The 26,435-nt window shown below is 41.9% G+C and overlaps 1 protein-coding gene across 1 annotated transcript in view; it reads right to left on the bottom strand.

Moving 5' to 3' along the window:
* The window catches only part of DCST2 (DC-STAMP domain containing 2), a 568,171-nt gene that overhangs the window by 405,522 nt on the left and 136,214 nt on the right, over positions 1-26,435 (bottom strand). The window contains exons 2-3 of the mRNA XM_044079285.1: positions 25,970-26,140; positions 5,829-5,930 (exon numbers count right to left, since the gene is read on the bottom strand). Coding sequence (XP_043935220.1) covers positions 5,829-5,930; positions 25,970-26,140 — 273 coding nt within the window. The remainder of the gene's footprint in view (positions 1-5,828; positions 5,931-25,969; positions 26,141-26,435) is intronic.

The following is a 26,435-nucleotide window of genomic DNA, read 5'->3' as shown; positions in this document are numbered from 1 at the left end:
GTCTGGCCACCTTACAGTACTAGCATGCACTTGCTTTCAGATTCTTTAACCATGCAAAGACTTTTTCCAGCTCTTCCTCCTAGATTGATACCTCTGCATCCTACTCATCCCTCAAATATTCTTCTTCACAGTTGCCCTAAACTACCTTTGGAAAATGCATTTCCAGATAAGCAATGATTATCAATAATAGGTAACACCATCAGTCACCAAATTACTACTTACCAGTATCAGCAAATCAATCTCTAAATGTATTAAAATGCACTCTCGCGTTTAGAATTTAACTATAAAGCATCTTTCAGAGTACTACATTTTACATATTTTCTGTACTTGCACTTTCCTCTGCTTGTACCAGTGCTGTAGCTGCATATGGACCCTTATGGCCCCGATCATCTGCAAGTCAAAACTAAAGAAAATATAAGTTTAAAAAATTGAACTTGTAACTACAATGAAAAACCCAAGAAAAAGTGATTTGGGAAACCAAATCTGTGCTATGCTATGCATATTGGGCCTTTTCCAGTCAACAGGTAATAAAAATAAGAAACTTGTAATACATAAGTTCCCATACAATTGCTAACTTTGAGTAATCTTCAGAACTTTGTTTGGCAAGCAGGAAAACCAATGACTATATTCCAGCTTCAATCATCTACATCCACTAGACAATTGAAGCTAGTCTAATGGATAACCTGGAAAGGAAGAAATATACAAGTTAACTCCAATAAGATCAGTTTGGCAAAAAATTACTTCATAAAAACTGATTGAGTCCATCCAATGTATATTGGTTTGGAAGGCAGTCTGTTGAAAGTTGTTTTGCTTAACTAAAATTTATAAAAGCACAGATTCTAAATTGTCAATTTATCAAATATGTATTTGTCATTGAGGATGAATAACAATGGAAACATGGGGCTATTCCATTCATTTTCTGGAGTATTTACCACATTATCTATCTCATTTTACAGCCTTATTCTATATTATATATGCATTACTCGTATTTGTGGCTGTGTGACCACAGTGTTTATATACCTATGTCTGGAAGTGGGAAAAGAAAAGCTACTTGCAATGTCAGGACCTTTTGTGGTAATAAATTTTATCAGCTATCTTTCACTGAATTTTAGTTCTATGAATTGAAATTCTTGCACTATAGTGAGCAGCAGTTCAACAGAGGGGAGAAAAAAATTGAGATGCGTAAATTAAAAATAATATACTGGATATGGCTTTATCTTGCCATTGTGTTAGAAAAGGGTTGTTTCTGTGAAAGCATGTTTAAAAAAAACATGGCATTGTTCCCATGGATGCTGGCTATTTAAATTAAATGCAGAGGTCCTTACAAGAAGCTTACCTAAACATCAAAGACTTCCCAAACACAAACACAAGCACAACTCACATAGTACCTCCTCTGCAGAACATAGTACACATAACTTATCACACATCAGTGTCTCACCAGTGAAGCCCCTAAGGCATAACACAAAAACAAACATCTTAGTCATAGGTGACTTAATTGTGAGATACACATATGTCGTCTCACCAGGTTGGATAAGGAGATGGTCAGCTCTGTGTCAGGTGCCAGGATCTGCCACATCACATACACACTCAAGTCTCTCAGCAACAGGTACTGTTATGACTCCATCATAGTCCATGTTGGTGTGAACAACTTGAGATATACCTCACTGGACTATATGAAGAGAGATACATGACTGAGCTCTCCGGTTTTGTATCTCAAGGAGGTATGTCCCTAGCCTTAAGCAACATTTTACCTTTGCCTAGGATGATACCTCAATACAAATAAAAAATGATTGACTTCAACAATTGGCTTAGTTTCTGGTGTCATTCAAAGGGGATCCAGTATCTGTCAGTCTGGGATGATATAGTCAACAGACCTTGATGCTTTGCCAGAGATGGTTTTCATCTGTCACCCCTGAGATTTAGGTTACTGACTAAGGCTCTTGCCATCCCCATAGTGCCGTTTTTGGCAATGTCACAAGAACAATATTCCCATTGTAAAAATACCCTCTAAAAACAAACTCTAGGTTATGCTGCTAAATGCTAGCCGTCTGAACTAGAAACTGCACTCACTGGAAGCAGTCCTCACACTGGAAGATGCTGACATTTCTGCAATCACTGAGACCTGGTTTAAGGCTGTGGAGAGCACCCCAGCTATATCAGGTTACATTTCCTTCCACACATTCAGACCACAAACTGAAGGCATGAGGACTAAAGGAGATGGTGTATCAATCTTCATTAAATACACCTCTAGATTGGTTAAACAGCATGATTCCCTTGAATTACTTCAGGTGCAGTTGACTGTAGGTAAGACCCCTCTTCAGGTCATTTCCAGCTGTAGGACCCCCTCCATGAATCAGAACATCCACTCAGCCTACTTGGATTTCCTTCAGTCAATCAAGATACAACCAAACATCCTGGTTTTGGGTGACTTTAATTGCCAGACCATAGATTGGTTAAATTATTTGTGTTCTAACTCACTTGCTAAAAGGTTCCTGGACTTCGTTAACTCCAATGCACTGGATCAGGTGGCTGACACATCCACAAAGGGCTCAAACATTCTGGACCTGGTGCTCACCAACATGGGGGCCTGCTGCACTAGCCCCAGTGTGTGGCCATCCGTAGTGAGATCTGACCACAAATCAGTCCCACTAGAAGTAACTATAACACAAGACCCCCTCCTAAGCAACAACTAGACTAAAAAATTTCTCTAGGGTCAATTACAACCTCTTACATGACAGCATAAATAGCTTCACAGCGCCTCCCCCACTGATGGAACAGACACCTATGCTGAGTTATACATCAATGCTTTATACAAGCACCTGACAATTGCACTGACTCTGCCATACCTGATTTAACCAAAGCAAGATCTTCAAGGAAAAGCAAACTTGGCTGTTGGACAACTGCCATTAATAGGCTATACAATCGGAGAAAGAAATTGCTATCTAAGAGTAGGAAGGAATGGTCTCAAAAGTGGAAACACTCCCTCCTCGACTTAAACAAGCAAATAAGACTCCTAGTGAAGTCCTCCAAAGCCAAATACTAATTAGCTTCTCTAACTAAGGATAACCACAAGGCGTTCTTTAGTTACATCACTAACCTCAAAGGTAAGGCCCAGATTTGCACTGAACTAGCAGTTAATGGTACTACATATATAGAACCTGTGGATATAGCAAACCTGCTGGCTGACAGCTTTAGTGAAAACTTCACTCCCCTGTCCCCACCACATATACCCCAAAGCATCCCTTACTCCTTTCTCCCACCTAGCACCTCTGAGGAGCAGGTCTTAAATGCCCTCTTTAAGGCAAAAAACACAACCTCTATGGGATGAGACAACATCCTGGGCTGTGTTCTACATGGATTAAAACGGGAATTAGTATCACCATTGAGCACGCTTTTCAATCACAGCCTAGCACTGGCTTCACCCCAGTGGAATGGAAAACAGCTACCATCATCCCTTTGCACAAAGGGAGTGCATCCACATCTCAGGTACTTTTATTAATGGACGTAAATTTGAGCATAAGGGTAGATTCACGTGCAAATCTTGTGGGGTTGTATACATAGTGGGGTGTGGTTGTGAGGTCACAAAGTGGTATATTGGACAAACTAAGAGAGCAGTGAAAGTGAGAATTTTAGAACACTTGGGAGACATTCATAACTGAAATTTTAGAAGTCCAGTTGGTGAATATTTCTGCAGCATACATGGGGTGTGATGACAGTTCTTTTTTCTTTAGCATCCTGGCCAGTCCTTCATCAGTTAGAGGAGGTGATTTGAACCAAAAGCTGAATTCATTAGAAAGTAAAATGGTTTTAAACTTTGGTACATTATTTCCTAGAGGACTTGAATTTAGAAGTCAATGTAATATAAATTGTTTATCAGCTTTAACAGTTGGTTCAATATGACCTAAATTGCTATTTTATTTTAAATATGTATATATGCATTATATTTAAACATTTAAACTTGAAATTATTTTGCTAAATAATATAGTTAAATAATATAGTCAAACAATTTAGCATGTTTTAATTATTATGCAACATGGCACTGTGCACTTTAAGAATGGAATTGTAATTGATTGTTTAATGAGTGAGGGGTTCACCTAATATATATTGTTTGTGCATATGAATATGTATCCTTGAAGGCAAAAGGCCAAGTTACCAGATGTTTGTTTGGTGCTAGTAAACTACTTTACAACTACTGCTACTTGTGTTATTTCTTCAGTTGAGGAAGGGGTCACTTCACATCCAGGTAGTTCCTTTGTTGCATTTTTCATATTGTTTCTATTTCATTTGTACTTTGGCTTGTGTACAGATATCAAAGGGAAACAAACTTTGCTCTAGCCTATTCCTCATCTTGTTGAAGCAACAGAAGTTATTATGGTCCCCTTATTAGTAAAATTTCCTTATTATCCTGCAGAATCAGTCTAAATCTGAACTGCTTACAGTACCAACAGGTATTTGTTTTCAATATATCATGTTACCAGGAAAATGATTGCACTAAGTTATACCACAATTCCATGCAGTCAAGCAGATACTTACAACAAGCAATATGTTTTTGTAATATATACAATTACTATGACATTCCATGTTCATTACAAACTTTTGCTTCTTATCCATGCTGGATACACAGATCAAATGCATACCATGAAAAAAATGTCATTTCACTCTTTCTTTTCTCTGGCACAGTGAAAAGTTAATGAACAGTATCTTCAGATCAATATAATTCTATTATTTCTGTTGCTTAGACACAGATCTTCCAATAATACAAATACCTGCTTCAGTGAAGTAGAATTCATTAAGCAGCATAATTTATAGAAATGCAGAACTACTGTATACTGTCTATAGAGCTTGTTTTCAGTCTAAAATTTTGAACTAGTATGTAAAAATTATCATTTATATAGGTGTTCAGCTGTGATCTTGAAACTTATTGCTACAATTAGCATGCACATTTAAGTGGTTTATATGTTCTGAATGTATTATCAACGGAATAGGTATAAATAAGTAAATAAATAAAGTCAAAATAAAACAGTTGTACAGTTTCTACTGTATCAATAGCAAAAATGTTTCTGAGTTTTTTAACATATATTGATAGAGATGATTGGATCCCCTTCACATGGTCGACATTTCAAAATGCCGAATTTCATATGGCTAAGACCATATGATTGACATTTGAAATGCTGAACATGCGGAACCGGCATCTTCGTACAATGCGGAATGAAAAGATTTCCATTCCTGCACTGTAGTGCGGTCTCGGAGTTGGTATATTTAAGTTACGGGGGGTATGGGGGGTGCAGGTGGGCTTGTCCCCCTGCTAGCAGTGTTTAGGTAAGTGTTTGTTGTTTTTTTACTTTTGTTTTTCATATGTTCGACATTTCAAATGTCAATCATATGGTCTCCACCATATGAAAGTCGGCATTTTGAACTGTCGAACATATGAAGTAGATCCTGCCACTTACTCCTCTGTCTTATATAGTCTCATGTTTCCCATGTGAATAAAATTGATGCATATGTTCTTTATGTGAGTGTCAGGAACAGCTATAGTGGAACAGTATTTGTTTAGGAATGCTGTTAAGTCTATGTCTCATGTGGCAGAGAATGAAGATTCCATCCTGATATTTCTCAGTATTATAAATGTTGGTACTAACTTTAAATATGTCATAAACAAAAATATTCTATATTGCAGTTATCCTATAGATGGTGTTATCATTGGTACCATAGTATTTATACTTCTGTACTTTGCTTTTTCTTTTTCCTCAAGACAGCAAAGTCACTGACATTGAAATAACTTCTACCATAAGTGTTTTTTTCCCTCTACAGAGGGTAGGATACATTACCTATGTGTCGAACACTATCCATAATAGACTTAAAGAACTTCCGGACACGATCAGCTACTCCTTTTGCTTTCTTTGTGATATTCTTGATCTTCTGTAAAGAAGCTATGGGAAGAAAAAAACTTTTAGTTATGTACTTACCATAACTTCGGATGTATGGGATCCATCTCGCCTACATTCATGACAGATGGGTTCGGAGCCGATCCATCGGCTCCGACTCGGCAACTTATATACTAGCACGAAGTCTCTCATTGGCTGGGCTACTCCCTATCCCAGGATGCACTACACCTGCTTCCCCAGATCTTGTTTGTTCGCTTTCATACACCCATGTAAACACAGCAAACACTATTAGTCACTATAACCAACTAAAGTTCTTCAAGAAAGAACACCAAGAAAAAGTGACTACAGCTCCTCTAAATCCAAATGGAAAGGGGAAGGAGGGTGGGTACTTATGAATGTAGGCGAGATGGATCCCATACATCCGAAGTTATGGTAAGTACATAACTAAAAGATGTAATGGGATCCTATCTCGCCTACATTCATGACAGATGGGACAGCGTCCCTAGCACCTACGTCCCGGGTGGCTCATTGGAACACACTCCTGAGAACTGTGGAACCAAAGGAAGCTCTGCCTCGAGAAACCACATCCAATTTGTAATGAGAAATAAAAGTGTGCGGAGAAGTCCAGGTTGCCGCAGCACAGATATCATCTATAGATAACTTGGAGTGAAAAGCTACGGAAGTAGCCATTGCTCTGGTAGAATGAGCCTTGACTGGAAAGGGAAGGTCTTTATGAGCCTGTGAATAAATAAAAATGATACAATCTTTAATCCATTTAGATATGGAGGCTTTTGTTACCGGTTGACCCAATTTGTTCGCTGCAAAAGAAACAAACAACTGATTTGATTTCCGCGTTTGAGCGGTTCTATTCAAATAAAAACGTAGTTGTCTATGTACGTCCAATTGATGCAAAGAATATTCTGCGTTATTGGAGAATTCTGGGAAAAAAACAGGGAGTTCTATAGTTTGTTGCATACAGAAAGAAGAGGCCACCTTTGGTATAAATGCGGGGTTTAATTTCAATGAAACTCTATGCTTGTGAAAAATCAAATAGGGAGGATCAGAACAAAGAGCTTGAAGTTCTGAAACTCGCCTAGCAGATGTTATGGCTACTAAAAAGGCCGTTTTCCAAGACAGAAATTTTAAATCACAAGTAGCAGCTGGCTCAAAAGGACGGGCAGTTAGGGCAGCAAGAACCATATTCAAATCCCAAGGGGGAACGGGCTGAGATAAAGGAGGCCTAAGGAGCCAAGCCCCTTTAAGGAAAGCCTTACAAAGTTTGTGAGACATCAATGAAGGTTCAAAAGAAGCATGAAAATTAGAGATCGCTGCTAATTGAACCTTAATGGTAGAAACTGAAGAGCCCGACTGAAAAAGGGAGGCCAGAAAATTTAGAACCTCCGATACTGGAGCAGTGAGAGGATCTATACCTCGTTCTTGAGCCCAGAAGGCAAACCTTTTCCATTTACTGGAATAAAGTTTGATGGTGGAAGGTTTATGGGAAGAAGACAGAATGTGGACCACATCCGGCGAGAGGGCATTATCTCGGACTAAGGATGGAAGTGGAGTAACCATGCTGCCAACTTCAGGGACCTGAGAGACGGATGAAGCCGTCCTGACTGATGAGTCAACAGGTCTGGCACCGGCTCCAGAAACCATGGACCTTCTATCACATGCCTCTGTAGGAAAGGGAACCAAACTTGACGAGGCCAGTGCGGGGCAATCAGAATCATCTCGCTCTCCAGGTAAATGGCCTTCTGTATCACCCTCGGTAGGAGGGGGAATGGAGGGAAGGCGTAGAGAAGACCGGGGGGCCAAACGTGAGTCAGAGCGTCCCTGGGAATCTGTCCCTTGGATGGGAACAGTGTGAAGAACTCTCTGCATTTCGCATTGTGGGGGCTGGCAAACAGGTCGCAGCAAGGAAGACCCCATCTGTCGAAGATTTTCGCAGCTATACTCTGATTGAGGGACCACTCATGGGGCAAGAGAATGGTCCTGCTTAATCTGTCCGCAATCACATTGGACTTCCCCGGTATGTGCGTTGCCATTAGAAAGCGGTTGGTAGCTACCGCCCAGTGCCAAAGTCTCATGGCTTCTCTGCATAGTGGGTAAGACCTGGTACCCCCTTGCTTGTTTATGTACCATACTACCGACATGTTGTCGGATAGGATCACAATTGGGCCCTGTGGGAGAGCGTGATGGAGAGCTTGGAGTACCAATAGTACCGCTCTCATCTCCAGTACATTGATATGCAAATGTGTTTCCTGGATCTGCCATGTGCCTTGGACCGACCTGTCCAGGTAATGACCCCCCCACCCTACCTGGGAGGCGTCCGTGGTCACAGTGGCAACGGGACATTGAGGAATAAAGGATCGCCCTTGGTCGAGATTTGACTGTAGAAGCCACCAACGCAGATCTCGACGGCAACTCTCCGTGATTATGACTAAGTGGTTCAAGGGCAGTTCCTGATAAGACCATTGAACCGACAGTAGCCATTGTAGAATTCGCATGTGAAGTCTGGCCAAGGGAACTAGGAGTATAGTCGACGCCATCGAGCCCAACAGTTGTAGGATCCGATGGGCCGGGGCTCTTTGTAAGTGAAGGCAGGATTTGACCTGATCTTGTAAGATCTGAATTCTTGCTGCCGGTAAGAAGGCGCGCATTCTTTTTGTGTCTAAGTCTGCGCCTATGAAAGTAATACGCTGAGAAGGCTGTAGTACAGATTTTTGCAAATTGAATGTGATCCCCAAGAAACGGCCCAAGTTGAACATGGCTCTGAGCGCTTGGAGAAGTAGATGCTCAGAGGTGGCTGTAAGGAGCCAGTCATCTAGATAAGGAAACACCTGGAATCCCAGACTTCTCAGGTGAGCAGTTACCACTGCCAGACATTTGGTGAACACCCTGGGGGCTGTGGTGAGACCAAAGGGCAGTGCTCGGAATTGAAAATGACTGGCTCCGAGGCGGAAGCGTAAATGTCTCCTGGACTCTTGAGCTATGGGAATGTGATAGTAAGCGTCCTGGAGATCTATGGAGCACATCCATGCATTTTTTTCCAGCAAAGGAAGAATAGATTGAAGAGTGACCATTCGGAATTTGGACTTCTTTACGAAACGATTCAATGAACTGAGGTCCAAAATGGGCCTGAAGTCCCCTGTCTTTTTTGGTACCAAAAATAATTTTGAGTAAGTTCCTGATCCGATCTGGTCGGTGGGGACAGGCTGGATGGCTCTTTTTTCTAGCAGCTTTGAAATTTCTAATGCTGCCTGATCCCGCTGACTGGGTGGCACGTCCGGGATTTCCCTTAAAGAAAGGGATGATATATCCTCCGGTAATAATGCGAAGCACCCACTGATCGCTTGTTATGGATTCCCAAGCTTGTGGATGCGCCGCAAAGCGACCCCCGACTGGCTCCGGAGCTGCACAGTCGGGCAACCACTCAGGAACGCTGGTTGTATGAAGAACCACGAAAGGAATCGCGGTCTCCAGAGTTACGGGGGCCTCTGCCACCTCTGGGGCGGCGTCTTCCAAAATCCCCCCCCCCCTGCCTCTGGAGGGGGAATCACTGGGTGGAGTAGAGAAAGACTTTTGGGATTTTTTAAACCACATTTTCCCTCCTCTCCCAGCCATGGGATAAGGCCTGGAAGGAGCGGAATAACGGGCCCCAACGGCAGTCAAAGTCTTGCCCTCCTGCTCGCACCGAGTTAGTGTGTCCTTCACCTTGGGTCCAAACAAAGATGACCCATCAAAGGGGGCGTCGGCGAAGGAAGACTTGAAGGCCTCCGTAAACGAACACAAGCGTAACCAGGCTTGTCTCCTAAGGGCAACGCCTGTTCCCGCTGCTCTACTCGCCCCCTCGGCGGCCGCATACGAGATGAGCCTCATGGATGAGTTAACAATAGAACAAAGAGTAGTCATCTGTGCGCCAACAGTCGAGGCCAGCGCTTCAGGTAGATTACCAACAAGGGAGTCATTTAGCTCTTTGAGAAGATCCCTTTGGAGCCTAGTAAAATGACATAAATAATTCAGCGACCGTAAGGAGAAGGCCGCTGAGGACAGGGTACGCTTCCCGTACCTATCCATACTCCTAGAGTCCTTATTAGGAGGATGAATAGACGTCGAAGCCTCTGCCACGTCCTGCTGTGTGGCAGAAGCCACCACCAAAGCATCTACCGGTACACCCTTTGTGAGAAATTCTTTTTGTGGGGGAGCTGACAAGAATTTATTGGGCCTCGCAGGCACCGGTTCCACAGAATCAGGGTGTTCCCACACCCTTCGAGAAATCAAATCAAGGAGTTCATCGAAGGGCGGAGACACCCAGGAGGCGGAGGGCTGGGCTGCAAAGCAACAGAGGCACCAGTCCCCAAATCTAGGGACGGTGAGGTAGAGTCTAGTTGAACCGGCAAGGGCATGGCCAGCGCGCTCCTCATGGCCTCAAAGGCCGGACCTCCAGAATCCAAGGAAGTCACTGGTCTAGAGGCCACGATGGCACTGGGAATTCCAGCAGCCGATGCTCCGAGAGGAAGACTAGGTACCGAGGCACCTAATCCCAAGGTATTCCCCTCGGGCCCGGCTGTAGAGGTCGCAGTACCAAACCCTGAACCGGAGGACAGGGTAGGAAGCATGGTCGGAGCCGAAAGGCCTGATAGGGGTCTCTGCTCCGACCGTATGGCTCCACATTGCTCCACCACCACCGGCTCCAACAACTCAGAAGAGGTTGGAGGAGGAATCAAAAGTGTAGGGGGGGGGATCGGCTCCGAAGCAAACTGTGCTGGAGCCGAGACCATTTTAGCAAATACTGGAGATTGGAAGAGCCTCTGTAAAACCCTATCCAGGTCCGAATCCGATAGTCTCGAGGATTTAGAGGAGGTAGACACTTGAGAAGACTTTCCTCTCGGCTCCGAGGGAGAAGGGGACCAGCTCCGAAAAGGCTCCAATACTGTCGGCGCCGACTCCACCAACTCATGGATCACTATCGGCGCCGAAGAAGCCTTTTTCTTCGGAGCCAAGGGGGAAGAGTCTGAGCTGCACACTTCCACCGGCTCCGAAGCCATTGGAGCCGATGGAGGTGATTCACCTCTCGATACTCCAACTTGCGGCTCTGAAGACAATGGAGCCGAAGTAGGAGGTATCGAGGCAGACTCTTCGACACTCGGCCCCGAAGTCAGTGGAGCCGAGGAAGAAGAGGTCAACTTTTTCTTTTTAGAAGTCGGCTCCGACGGACTTGTCGGAGCCGACGATCTTTTCTTTTTGGAAGCAACCAGAGGATTCAAAGCTTCCTCAAAGGAGGGTTTAATAAGCCCTTTCAAAATAAGCTTGTTCTTACGTTCTTGAAGAACCCTAGCAGAAAAAGCATGACATACGCTACAAGTCTCTTGTAGATGTTTCGGCCCCAAACAATAAACACAAATAGAATGGCTGTCTGTTATGGACATTTTATAACTGCACCGAGTGCATTTTTTAAACCCTGACTTTTGTTCTTTAGACATAGTACCGGTTCAAGAACAATAGAGTTCACCACAAAAATTAGTACTATAAGAAAAAGAGCGCCAACTGAAAAGCGCGAGACTCACTTGCGCAAGCACTCAGAAGAATTTTACCTCACAAGTAACTGACAAACAGAACAACGGCCCAAAGCCCTCTAATTTAAACGGGCTTGGCCCGAAAGACAAATAACCACAAAGGAATTAACTTAAAGACAATTAAAGCCTTTTAACTAAAAATACACAAGGATAGGGCAAGGGCCCTCTAACTAAAACGGGCCTTGCCCGACAAAAAAGGAACAAGTACTAGACGACACTCAGCACTCAAACTCTCACAAATAGAATAAAGAAGCTGTTAAAACAGCTGTTTGGTTAATATCTGACAAAAAACCCCAAGGTCAAAGACCAATAAAGGTAAAGATAAAACACTTAGCTCCAGCCAAGTCGAGACCACGTCCAGCTTGTAAAGTGGCAAACGAGATCTGGGGAAGCAGGTGTAGTGCATCCTGGGATAGGGAGTAGCCCAGCCAATGAGAGACTTTGTGCTAGTATATAAGTTGCCGAGTCGGAGCCGATGGATCGGCTCCGAACCCATCTGTCATGAATGTAGGCGAGATAGGATCCCATTACATCTTATTTTTTATGCAAAACAAGCTAAAGGAATAATGCAAAAGGATCTGATTCCTTAATTGATTAAATTAAAGTTTATTCCTTTATGTGTCCACATCCTACCACAAGTCCATCATCCATCCATCCAGAGCCACTTTCCCATTTTTGCACATAGGGTTGGGGTATCACTTCAACAGTAACAATCATCCAGAGCCAAGGTTTACACCTCTGGTTGGCTAGCTCTACCATGGTTGTTCATCTACACAATGCACTCACACTTCCACCTATGGCCAATTTAGAATGTTCAAGCCACTTAATGAATGTCGTGGAATGTGGGAGGAAAATGGAGCACCCAAAGGAAACACAAGGAAGACATGCAGACTCTGCACAGAAGGCACCCTAGGTGAAAATTGAACTGGAGAACCTCTTGCTATGAAGTAACAATGCTATTTGCTGCACCACTCTGCCACACACATTTCAAGTGTGCTGCAAATTTTGACATTATAACGAACAGACTTTGAGATATTGTGCATTCTGGTTTTGTCATTGTTGTACAAGTCAAATTCCAGTTCTGTATGGAAGAAATTGTTCTTCCAAAAATGTTGATCTCTTGACAATCATGTTTCTGTGCAACAGTAAAAAAAATGTGATTTTGCAGTATTATACATGCACACAAAGGCTATGAACCCCTGTATTCAAAGCTTTATATGAGTACAGCATACGTGTTGTTGTGGTAACTATAGATAATATAAGTGAAACCACAGTAAGTGCAACCATAGTTAAAGTACTTTGTGAAGTGGTATTAGGTAATGCGTAACTTAAATGCAATACTGCACTCATGTAAAACTTGGAAATGCTATGCACAGAATGAACAGCTACCAAATGTTTATGAACAAAATAAATATTGCTGTAATAGCACAATTAAATAGTAAAAAAAAAATATTTAAAAAAATTTAAATCTGCATCTTGGTCATTGACAATGTTCAGCTTTATACTTATTCACCTAACAAAACAGGTCCCAAAAAAGAAAAAAAATATATATATGTTTTTGCAGGACTCTTGGAACTAAAGCTGATGATTGTTTATACAAATCCTGCATTACTAATTGCTTTTCTTTCTCGCCTAATGTTCATTCTTGCTACCTTCATGCTATGTCAATTCCTTGTTCTAATTTCACTTGTCTGTTTGGTACTGTGGGGGTTTCAACAATTCCTTATACTATTATCCTCGGTACTTTTCCCCTAATTCCAGCCTTTCCAGTTATGTAGCAGTTAACAATTATTAGATCTATCACCTATATTAACACACAAGGTTATAATCTTAAACGTTTTCTGAAAAATTTGAAGCACTATTTATGAATAAGATTTCCTTTTTCATGTTTAGATTTTCAACCATGTTAATGACCGCAGTTGTAATGATCAGGCTTCTGTTTCTTCCATTCCTGAGGAAAAAAAAAACTTTTCAGACTTCCCCAGATGGTCAGTAATTAAAATGAAAAATATATTTCAAACTTATATGACAAGCTACCAGTAATACGATCTCGCCATTTGGAGCCATGATATACATTCCAACAGATAAATAAAAATGTGACTATACAATCTGAAAAAGATAGCCGTGAACTGCGCCTCCTCTATCAATTCATCACACGGCTTTGTTAAATTTCAGCGAAATGAGCCCATTCATTTCTTTGGTCATTTTTTAACTGCAACACAGAGTTGGGTTTCTAGAACCCAGCAAGAACTTGGCCAGCACGCCATGAAATTCTGCTACCCAGGATTGTGGGTAGTAGAAGGAACCAATCAAGAGTGAAACAAAAGGCAATGCTTTTCAGATTTAGGGATTGCTAGCGAAAACACCCAGGAAACTGATTGTAGAAACTGCTACTTTCGCACTGAATGTCCTGTTGAATGAAATGATTTTGGAAGAGATAAATGAACCTAATAAGAACAATGCTGATTGTAAACACTAGACTATGTTTTTGATTAACACATATGTGATCATGAAGGAGCAGTTTCCCCACACCTTGAGACTTCCTTATCAACTATTAGTGAGTTGCAGGTCATGCTGATGGTGTTTCTTACAGTACCAGAAGTAATTAACCTTGGTCTGCCCTCATAAACATTAAGTAGTATACAGTTCAGGAAATGCAATGCAAAAAAGGAAGGTATACAGCAGTTGTTTATAATTCTAGGGACACAGAAAACAGCCAGGGACAGACTGTTGTGCTGTAGGTTAAGTTACTTCTGGTAAGGCAGCTATATTGAAAATTCATAGCACCTCACTGTTATTTTGGATGGGACACTATTGTTCAGTCATTAGTTTCTTCTTGAATATAAATCCATTCAATTATTTATATGAGGACAGACTATTTTGCTGACATTACATTTAAGCTGTTGGAAATGGCATCCAAGTTTATGAAATTGGTTATGGATATTAATGATAAAAACATTTTGTAATTATACTGCTCAAGATTCATGAATTCAGAATAGAAAAAAAAATATTTTTGTACAGTTAAAGACTGATGTATTGGACATGAAAAACTATTACTTTTTTGTTGTTCTGTCATAACAAGAGTATGAAATTGTTTATTAGATCAAGAAAATGAATTCAAGGGGAATATGCATTGTGGGATGGGAGGGATGTGTTAATTCATATATGAAAAAAATTAGTTGGTTCATTTAGATAATGTTGTCAATATCTAAACATGAGTGTTCTATGAGTGCATGCATTTATCAAGTGATGAAATTGTAGTTATATTAGTTGCTGGTACAGTTTATCAAACTTCTTTGTAGTCAGACATCAGTAGCTTGACCATAACACTATTCAGGAGTTTTTCCTTTGTCTCCAGTTGTGCATCCCTGGAGTTAGTTTATTTAATTTCCAAGGGTGTGGTGGGGCAATGTCCCTATGTAAAAGTGGTGTGTGTCTTATTTTTTAGTCATTTCAAATATAACTAATTTGTTTCATTTGCATTCACATGTTTTAGACTAGTTTCACTGGTAATGAATTTTATCATTAATGAGGTTGTTCCTTGATTTTATGTTAGATCAATTTCATCAGCGGTCATTCGTTATACTTTATATATATTTGTAGGGGCACTGCATGTTATGCATTACATCATAAAGCATGCTATTTTTTTGATTATTCAGAGTACCTTAAGCACAACTGTCCTAAGTGCCTTTGTATATGGCTTATGTCCTGCCAAGAAAATAACAGCCGGACAGATTCCAAAGCTTCAGAGCACCTTCCCTGTGCCCTAACTATCACGCAGCTCTAGCTGAACTCACTAAAAGACAAGTTTTGGTGCAAAGCTTTCCTGCCAGTATTCAGAGGGAGGCTGGGCCCTGAAAAAACAAGCCTAGGAATAATATAAAAAAACAAATGTCTATACCCTGGCATAAAAAAAATACCAAAAACAAGGGGGGTGGAGAGAGAGAGCGGCTACTGCAGCAGTGATCATTCAAACATCTACTGTTATGGTAGGCTCAGCTTACACAACTGTACTATGTTCTTCATACTGATCACTGCCGCAGTAGCCTTAGCTATATGGATAGATTACCAGAGCTAACTATATTTTGGAGGTGGAAGGAGAAGGGTTCCGGACCCCCTGGAGAATGGTCCTAGCAAAGCATGCTCCAGACCTAGAGAAGGAATCCGGCTTACAGTGGTTTGTAAAAGCATGTGCAGAGGATCGAGTAGCAGCTTCTAGAATACTTCCAGAATCCACCCCTTTCCAAAAAGCCATAGATGATGTCAAGGTTGTAGAGTGGGCCTTGACCCTGCCTGGATTTGTCATGGTGAGTATAACAAAAGGTTATGACCTTAGATGACCACTTGCAAATAATCTGTTCTGACACAGGTTGTCCCTTCTTCTTACCTTCATAAGAAATGAATAATTGATCTGATGACTGAAAGATTTAGGTTTGTCAAGACAGGACCTGAGTTGTCTGTGGCATCCACTGTATGTAGTATCCTTTCTACCTCGTTTTTAAGTTCAGGAAAGAAAACTGGGAGATGGATAGTTTGACTTAAAATAAACTCAGATACCACTTTAGGCATAAAAGAAGGATTAGTTCTCAAAGAATCCCAGTCTTTACTGAAAATGGAGTAGAGCTGACACACCATAAGAGCTTGCATCTCAGATACCATTCTTGCAGAGGCCAGAGCAATCAGTAAAACTGTTTTCCATTTTAAGAACCTCAAGTCAACAAGATTAGCTGGTTCAAATGGAGTGAGTGTTAGTTCCTCTAACACAAAATTGAGATCTCACGGGCGGGCCACTGGTTTACTTGGAGGCCTCTTATACAAAACTCCTTTCAAGAACATTTTGAGATGTGATTGCCTTGAAAGAGGAGGATCCATGGGCTGACATGCTGAAACGTCGATAAATGAACATTTACACAGGAATAGCAAAGGCCATAGAATAGCAACTCACACAAATATTGTAAAATCAGAGAACATCTAGCAATGAATGGGTGCTGGTTATGTTGCTGGCACCAACTAGAAACCCTTTTCCATTTGCTAATATATGATTTTCTAGGAGCAGGCTTTCATGTCTCCATTAGTACCTGCTGCACGTCCTCAGTAAGCTGGTGCCTAAAAGGAATTAAAACCCTATCATCCAGGCAGTCAATTGAAGATGACTGATGTTGGGGTGTATCAAACACCCCTGTTCTTGTGTGAGTAGATCCATTCAGTGAGGAAGCTTGTGATAATTGCCCCTGGCCATTTTCAAAAGAACCTTGGTTGCCAGGGCCAGAAGGGAGTCACCACAATGATCATCAGGGATTAATTTTGAATCTTCAAAAGTACCCTGGGTATTAGTAGGAAGGGTGGAAAGGCATACAGGGACATTCCTGTCCAAGGAAAAGAAAAGGAATCTGTCTTCCAGGCCTTCTTGTATGGAGTCCAGGAACAGAATATTGCCAGTTGATTATTTAGAGAGGAGGCAAAGAAGCCTGCTTGAGGATCTCCCTACAGATGGATCAAATCTTGAAAGACCCTGGATCTAGTTTCTATTTGTGAGGGTCTGTCCTGGTCCTGCTCAGTTTGTTTGCCGCACAGTTTTGCTTTGATGGAATGTAGGATGCCTGTAGAGTGATAATATGCTGTGAAGCTATATCCCATGCTAACATGGCTAGTCTGCAAAGGGGGTATGACCTGGTTCCCCCTTGCTTATTGATGTACAACACCACTGTGGTATTGTCTGTAACCACTTGAAGAGGTCCCAGGAACCAAAGACAGTTCAGATAATTTAGTGCCTTGATCAAGGCATACATCTCCTTGATATTTATGGGCTTATGTCTATCTTTTGTGTCCCACACCTCATGCACTTTTATCTCTCCTGAAACTCCTCCATAAGCAAAGTCTGAAGCATCTGTGGTGACCGACTGTTTTGGAGCAGGAAGGGAGAAGGGGAGAACTTAATTTAAGGATATCTGTTGTCCCCACCAAGTGATTTCTCATCTGACAAATCCCAGTACTGACATGCTGGTGATGAGACCAAAGAGATTTCAGATGTCATTGCATCTTCTCATGTGGAGTCTTGACAGGGGCATCGTGAGAATCATAGAGGCCATGAAACCACAAATACTGCGATATTCACTCATAGTGACTGAAGTCTGAGTGGAAAACCGTAGTAATAGATCTAAATAAAGAACTATTTTTTCCTGTGAAGAAAACCTCTTTGGCCTGAGATTTCTAGACAACATCCCAGGAACACAATCCTGTGTGACAAAGTCAAGAAAGACTTTTGAATGTTCTCTTGGAATCCCAACTTGTGTAAGAGGTCACTCAGCCAAGAGAGAAATTCCTGACATTATGAAAACGACTCTGCAAAGATAAGCAAATCATCCAAATACTGAACAATGTGAAAACTCTGCAGCCTGCAATGAGCAACAACTGGAGCTAGACACTTTGTGAACACTCTTGGTGCAGTGGACAATCCAAAGGGTAAGACAGAGAGAGAACAGATAATGTCATCCAGACACACAAAACCTTAAGAAACATATGAAGCCTGGATGAATGGGAATGTGACGGGAAGCATCTTTTAAGTCTAGTCTTACCAGGAAACTTGAAAGAGGAAGAAGAAGCAACAGACTGTGAAGTGGCATCGTTTTGAATTTGTGCACTACCACAAACAGGTTTAGGACAGGAAGATACGGAACTTGTCTCCAAACATATTCATTCTTTGGGACTAGGAACATCAAGGAATAAAACCTCTCCCTCACCTGGAAAGGAGGAACTTGTTCAATCACTCTTTGGGACAGCATGTGATGAAGAACAAGAGGAAACAAAATAATCTAATCTGCAGCATGAGGAGAGAATCCCTGGAAAGAAGGAATTTCCTCCCACTGCCATCTGTAACCCTGATGAATGATTTTCAGTTGCTAAACAGAAAAATGGAGATTTGGACTTTCTAGAAGAAAAAGTGGGTTAGGGTGGAAGAGGGTCACAAAGTCTCTTGAATGGCCATTCAGACTTGTTGGAGTGTCCTTAGTTTTGGGAGGTTTGAGACTTCTTTTTGGAACCTTCTTGCCACTTCTTCTTAAATATCTATTTACATTAATTATGTTAAGACTATTCTGTTTTTTGCAGAAACTGGATGAGGAGGAAAAACATCCATTGGGCAATGTGAAAAAGAAGGGCTGAAAAATCTTAAGAGATCCCCTGGGTCAGCTTGTCCCTTTCATCACATTTTGATCACCTCTGTACTAGAGGGGCCGGACACTATATCTCTATCCAAAGGAGAACTTAAAATCTCATTTTTAACTTCATCTGGAAGGTTCTGAGAATGCAGGCAAGCAAACCTCCTTAAAACAGTACCAGTGGCCACAGCCCTGGGAGAAGTATCCACAGAGTCATAAATACACTGCAAACAATGAGTACTGATCTGTGCAATAGAAGAAACTAAGTATTTAATGCTGATTTTTCTTTGCAAGAAGAAACTGTAGATAAAACATTCTTCATCCTTTCACAATACGTCAGAATATACTTTAACATTTGAGCCTGACAAGTTAAAATTCTGAAATTAAAAGTTGAGACATATACACTTTTATTCCATATCTATCGATAATTTTCCCATCCTTATCAGAAAGAGTAGGATTGGAATTAATTAAGTGCTTAGTAGCAGCTGCTGGGTCAGGTTTGGGAATAGTATACACCAATTTAAAAGACTGAGGAAATGTATACATTCTGTCTGCCTTTGTAGGGACACCTGTCTGACTCTTAGGAAAACTGCAGGCAGTAAGACACACATCCTCTAAAGCAGACAGGACAGGAAAGGGGGAATGGGTGTAGGTTCTAGAAAATCCTTCTGTAACAACTCATAGTAATATTTCATGGACGGAGAAACCTCAGTGTTCTCCCACTGAAAACATTAGGACATTCTAGCAAAAGTCTCAGAGAAACCCCCACAGGGAGAATCAGAAAGAGAGCTCTCCTCGGAGTCTGACTCAGAATCTGAGGACAAAACCCGAAATCTGATTCGTTATCTTCCTGTTCAGATTCAGAATCTTGACTCTCTTCAGGAAAAGACACATCCCTCTTTCTTTTACCAAAAAGTATTCTACAGGAATGATCAATAGCCTGAATCAAACCCTAAGTAATCCCAGTAAACTACTCATATCTGAAGAAATTTGAGGACGAGTAGATACATGCTTTATTTTCTGTATCTCCTTGACAGGAAGAATGGGGGCAACCATATTACTAATGGCAGCCGCTGCTTCCCAAGGGACAGGCACAACATTCTGACACAACAGGGAAACCTTCCTTATTCCCTGTCCCCAGACTGACAAGAGTGTTCACCCTTGCCCACTGAGGGGACCCCACACACTGCAGAGGACATGGCTAACATCCAGTCCATAGTGGTTGTAGGTGCAACACCAGAGGGATCCAGGGTAAAAGATGAATGCCCTGAGGTACAACAAATGGCCACAGCAGACTCACCCACCTGCAGCTGAGATAAATTGCTAGCCTGCTGTGGTGGCAAAGACTGTTTGCTTAACTTTTTCTTTTTGTGGCTGGAAGAGGGACAGACCATGGGCATGACAATCTGTTCCATGGTAAAGCCCAAAATGGTGTCTCTATCCTGGTGAAAACAAGCAGCAATGCCAGTAAAACTACCAGTCCACAAAAGTTACCTTTTTTACAAAAAACACAGTTAAAAGCATTTCCAAACACTATGGCAGTTGCACAACCTTACAATAAATACAATTTTTGACAGAAAATTGTTTATCAGTTAGATAACACTACTTTTAAACAGACAGCAACTAGTGCTCCATTTAAAAGTACATAACAGTCTCAAGACTATCAATTAAAACACACCACCCCTAGCTTTAAAATAACTTTCAAAAAGAGGAAGATAAAACATTAGTAAAAAATAAGAAAATGGAAGTTTTTCCACCAAAGAAAACTTAGCTGTCTAAGTTGACCATCGATCCTCAAATGCCTTAGAGTAGCATATTGCTCAGCAGCAGTAAATCTCTGAAGGGTTTCATGCAAAAACTTGTCGTCAGCTCAGCTTGAGCTTCTTGACAGTTTGGGTGCATGGAAGGTGCCCTGAAGCTTTGCAAGCTAGCCAGCTGCTATATACATGACAGGATATAACCCATATATCTAAGGCTACTGCAATAGTGATCAATATGAAGAACATCTGTAAAATAAAATTAGATTTTTTTCAGTGCCTATAGCTGAAGTTGCTTTTGAAATTCAGAAAGAACAAAAAATAACATTTAAGGGTCTGGATACAAATATAGTAATTAAAACAAATATTAGAAGTTATACATTTTATATAGAGACCAGATGGCTTAGTGGTTAAGGTCTTCGCCTCCAATGCACAAGGTACAAGCTTCGATCCTGACCTCCGGCTAATGCCTGTTTGGAGTTTGCATGTTCTCTCTGTGTCTCCGTGGGGTTTCTCCCATGTCCGAAAAACATGCTGAGTGTTTCCATCTCAAACTCACCACTGAATGGAGCTGTGGGCAGCAGCACAGACTCCACATGGTGCCCAATGGGGGGAAGAGTTGTAAAAAGACCAACCGCTTTGGGCATCTATTGTGGTGCGCAGTATCCTCAAGATAGGAGAACACGGATGACAAACTGCGCGCCATCGTAGGGCTAGCCACTCAACAGTGTAAAATATGGCTCTAAGTGATTTGGTCATGTTGACTGTTGCCAAAAAAAAAAAAAAATGGGCATGGGTAGTTACCGGTGATAAGTGGGTTGAGGACCAGGCCTACTCTCTGACCCATGCCAGGAACCCATGCTAATGTTGGGAGGGGTATATGTGCCCCTATTGGCCAGTGTGTGCCTGCCATAAAAGCCCAGCAGCCCTGGGTCAATAGGCTACTGGCTGGCCGGTGTCTAGTTCCCAGCCTGGGTTACCTGGGATAACTCTGTTGAGTGAAATCTGGACATAAAACCAGCCAACCTGCCAAACATGAACTGAGAATTGCTACGCTTAATTTAGGTTCACTGACAGGACACAGCTTAGAAGTGGATGACATGATGATATGGAGGAGGCTGGACATCCTATGTATCCAAGAGACGAGATGGAAGGGCAGTGCAACAAAGCCACTTGGCTTGGGATACAGACTCTACTACTCAGGTGGTGGACAGGCTAGAAATGGTGTAGGAATTGTGGTGAGACAGAGGCTTCAGAAGTCAGTGAGGGATATCATCAGAATTAATGACAGACTCATGGTAATCAGACTCCAGTGTAATGATAGGACAGTATTTATAATCTCAGCCTATGCCCCACAGCAGGGTTGTGATAGTTTGGAAAAGAGTGCATTCAGACAGCAGTTGCAGGACCTACTAGATAAAGCGGGACAACATGAATTGGTGTTGATAATGGGTGACTTAAATGCACATATCGGGACAGACAGAACAGGATATGAGGACTGCCTGGGTCCACGTGGGTGGAGCAATAGGAATAAAGAAGGAGAAGCCATTCTAGACTTCTGTCTAGCAAATGGCTTGATAGTAGCCAACACATGGTTCAGAAAGAGAGACAGTCACAAGATCACATACAACAGTAGCCAACATGCAACTCAGGTAGACTTTCTCCTAGTAAGGAAAAGGCACTGGGGTAGAATCCATGATTGCAAAGTCATCCCCAGTGAAACAGTCGGTTCACAGCATTAACCAGTAGTTGCCACAGTCAGCTGCAAGCAGTGGTCAGAGAAGGCTCTAAGGTCAACAGAGACCAGGATGAAGACCTGGAAGTTGACTGGAGAGAAGGTACAGCAGTTCAAGGAATTACTCAGGGCTCTAGCACCCCAAGAAGAGGAGGAAATAGGTGGAGTTGAAGAAGAGTGGCAGCGCCTAAAACAGCATGTGTTAGGACTACAGAAAAGATATGTGGCCGAGCCAGGTATGGAAATAAGGTCCATAAGGAAAGCTGGTGGTGGAATGCAGAAGTGCAGGACGTAATCAAAAGAAAGAAGGAGTGCAGGAAGAAGTGGGAGATTGAAAAGACTGACCAAGCTAGGAAGGACTACTGGTTGGCTAACAAAGAAACTAAGAAAGAAGTTGCAATACCAAAGAATAGGGCATCAGAGGCACTCTATCAGCTTCTGGAAAGTGACTCAGTAAGGGGCACAAAGAAACTATACCAGGTTGCAAGGCAAAGACAGAAAGATAAAGAAGATAGTCAGACACCCTTCATAAGGGATTCCAGCAACAACCTGCTTACCAGCCCACAGGACATCAAAGGCAGATGGAAGGAGTATTTCCAGCAGCTTCTGAATGAAGAAAACCCCACAGAAGCGGTACTGCCCCAGAAACAGCCTACAATGAGAGTAGAAGAGGAGCCCAGCTTAGAAGAACTAAGAGCAGCACTAAGGAAAATGAAGTCAGGGAAAGCAGCAGGCTCAGATGAGGTCACAGCAGATATGATAAAGATGCTGGGTGAGCTAGGGGAGAAATGGCTCCTGAGGGTACTAATAGCAGTGTGAAGAGAAAGGCGTATCCCAGATGACTGGAGAATAAGCATACTCATGCCAGTGTACAAGAACAAAGGGGACATCCACAACTGTGGGCAGTACAGAGGCATCAAACTCCTACCACATTGCATGAAAGTTCTGGAGAGGGTGATTGATAAACGGATACGCAGAATAGTAGAATGTAAGATGGGAGATGAACAGTTCGGATTCAGATCAGGATGCAGCACAATTGACCCGATATTTGCATTGAGACAGATACTTGAGAAGAAACTAGAGAAGAGGAGAGAGTCAAACTGGGCTTTCCTAGACTTGGAGAAAGCATATGACAAGGTCCCAAGAAAGCTGATCTGGGCAGTACTGCGGTGGTTTCAAGTCCCAGAAACATTGGTAGAATTAGTACAGGCTATGTACAAGGACCCAGTGACTCAAGTACGAACAGTGTTTGGCCTCACTGAGGGGTTCCCAGTGGGAGTGGGTGTACACCAGGGGTCAGCTCTGAGCCCACTGCTGTTCATACTGGTAATGGACTACATCAGCAAACAGGTTGGAGGGGTCAGAGCAACAAAGCTGCTGTATGCAGACGATGTGGCAGTACAGGCAGACTCTGATCTAGAACTTCAGCAAAGGATAGGAAAATGGAATGCAAATCTGAAGGCACATGGGATGAAACTAAGCACAGATAAGACAGTGGTAACGGCAGCAGATTGGGGAAATCAGAAGAAGCTGAGAATAGAGATAGATGGGAAGATAGTGGAACAGGTAAACAGCTTCAAGTATCTGGGAGGGGTGGTTGAGGAGAAGGGTAGTCTGAATGAAGAGGTCAAAGCTAGAATCAGAGGGGCTGCAGCCAACTGGCATAGAGTATCAGATGTAGTCTATGACAGAAGAATGCCAAAGAAGCTGAAAAGTAAGGTGTACAAGACAGTGGTGCGACCAGTACTACTGTATGGTACAGAAACCTGGGCAGTAAAGGCAGAACAGTTGAAGAAGCTAGAGGTGATGGAAATGAAGTGCCTGAGAAAGGTGGTAGGATGCACACTGCGGGACAAGCGAAGAAATGAGGACATAGGAGCAGAAGCCAAAGTAGCTCCAATTGCAGAAAAGATCAAAGAGAACAGATTACGATGGTATGGGCACATGTGTAGAAAAGCAGAAGACAATCTGGTGAGGGAGATTTGGGACAGACAGAAAGAAGGTAAGAGGAAGTGAGGGCATCCAGCAAAGAGGTGGATGGATTGTGTGAAAGAAGATCTGCGACAGTCAGGCATGAGTGTTGAAGAAGGCAGGAGAGTGGCACTGAACCGAGAGAGTTGGCGACAGTTAATACGATACCCCAACCCCATGTAAATGGGAAAAAGGGGGATGATGATGATGATGGAGAAGTTATACATGTTACATGAATGTACTATTCACTACAGACACTGCTGAAGTCAAAAGAATAATGAATGACTGGAAAAATGAGATGGCAACTCTGATGTGGAGAACCTTTCTGATGAAAAAACATTTTCATTTATTGCACAACATCAAATTTGAAAGACATTTTAAAACATCAAACAGCAAATGGAGATGATCCTATATGCACCTTAAAGGCCATGGGGCACCTTCCCAAGTGACTTCTGTAAGTTGTCTGTGTTTATAGATACTCTGGATTCAGACCTTCATTACTTTGAATCTCCTTTGAAAATGTATCCTATGATGGGTGTTTAATATACATTGCAGACTATATTATTGTACCAGTTCATGACTGAGAGATGTACAATAACTGACAAAACATTACAAGAGTGCACTCACATTCACGCCCCACATTCATTTTTTGTTAACGACAGGACAATGCACAGTTCGGGAATTACTCCAGATTCTATTAAGATATTTTATTTAAAAATGACTCGTGCTCTTTCAAAAAGATAATTTTCTACAATGAAAATCCTAACTGGTTGTTCAAAATGGTAGCCATAATAAAAGATCAGCACATTTGCATCTTTAGTTCTCACCTTAATGGAATTTGCAGCACACAGTTACTTGTCTCCACAGCCGTTGTGATTGCTCAGGAGATGTTTGACATCTGAGGGGGAAGAGAAGCCTTATTATTTATGGGATGGAAGGGGGAAGATGCCTTCAGACTCAGTGCGGCAGTGGAAAAATTCTCACAAGGCCCTTCCTCATTCCTACAGGTGGGCAGTCACTGTGTGACCTTTCCCCCATTCATTCCTCTGTTCCCTTTCCTGGGCCAGTGTTAAAAGGTTCATGTCTGCTGGAGTGAGCTGGCAAAAATGTTGCACTTGGCTAGTTGGTCATGCTTATGCTGTGGAGGGCACTGGGGATATGCCACTCAGGTAGGGGTTAGGCACGCTGAGTAGTGTGGTCTGCCTGTCACACTGCTCAGTTAGGGCATGGTCAACATACTGAGGCCTCAGAGTGGCTATACAGTACTGTCTTTATGATGTGATATATCAAATGATTTCATTAATTTTGTAGCTGGCTTCAGTTACGTTACAAATATACTGTGTTATCTAATAAACTGGTCACAGTGGCTATTACATATGTATTGTCTTTCTGTTCAAATCTGAAGCAGGGTCAGGAGACAATTATTATTTTATCTTCACAAAATATGATGATACAACAAATGACTGTAAAGAACTGTTGCCATTTTCTGAGACAGGTCACCTAAGAGATACATTACAAATCTTTCAAGTGGCAGATGAAAAATTCTTCAGAAATTCACTGTAAAATATGGTTACTTTTCAGAATGAAATATCTAATTTTTATTATAACAGCTTCAAATTCTTGACAGATAGTTTGAGTGCTTTACCTGCAAGTAAACTTACAGGAATCAGATTACAAAAATCAAATGCTATTCTAAAGTGGCAGTGATAGTCACAAGGAAAAGGAGTAAAGCCAAGGCAGTGCTTTCACTCTATCTCACAGTAGTGGCTAACACACTCAACAGAATATAGATATCAATACCCATGCTTGTGTGTAAACCTCATAACAGCAGCTGTTTGCATTTTGAACCTCTACAAATATCTTTCTGATACACGGGTTTGCTCACCCATTAATGGCTCCTTTATTCTCTCCTTGAGTTCAGCTGTTTGGTTTATCGCCAGTTCCATACCACATGACACTGTGCTAGAAGCCCGGTTAAAGTTCTCAACAATGTTCATCAATGGTCCTTGGATTGCAATCGAGAAGGTCGTTATCAAGATGAAGTTCTTTCCTTCTTCTGAAAAGCCATATGTACAACAATATTAGTGTGCTATAAAATCTAGTTAAACCCACACGTATGCACACATACACATATACATGGACTTGCACACACAGACACAAGCACACACATGCACGTGTGCACACAGACACATACATACACACAATAGCTCTCAAAATGAACAGACAAGCATTAACTTGAACAAAAAAAAAGAATATGGTGGATATGCTTCTCAACCCCTTAGTGCAAAAAATCTGGATAAAGCCAAAAGTAATGGGAGATAAACGCCCAAAAATAGGGACAGGTTTAAAAT

The sequence above is a fragment of the Protopterus annectens genome, chromosome 8.part0, assembly GCF_019279795.1.
Source record: "Protopterus annectens isolate FY-2018-M chromosome 8.part0, PAN1.0, whole genome shotgun sequence".
NCBI classification, from domain to species: Eukaryota; Metazoa; Chordata; order Ceratodontiformes; family Protopteridae; genus Protopterus; species Protopterus annectens.
This window is presented reverse-complemented; position numbering and strand designations above follow the sequence as displayed.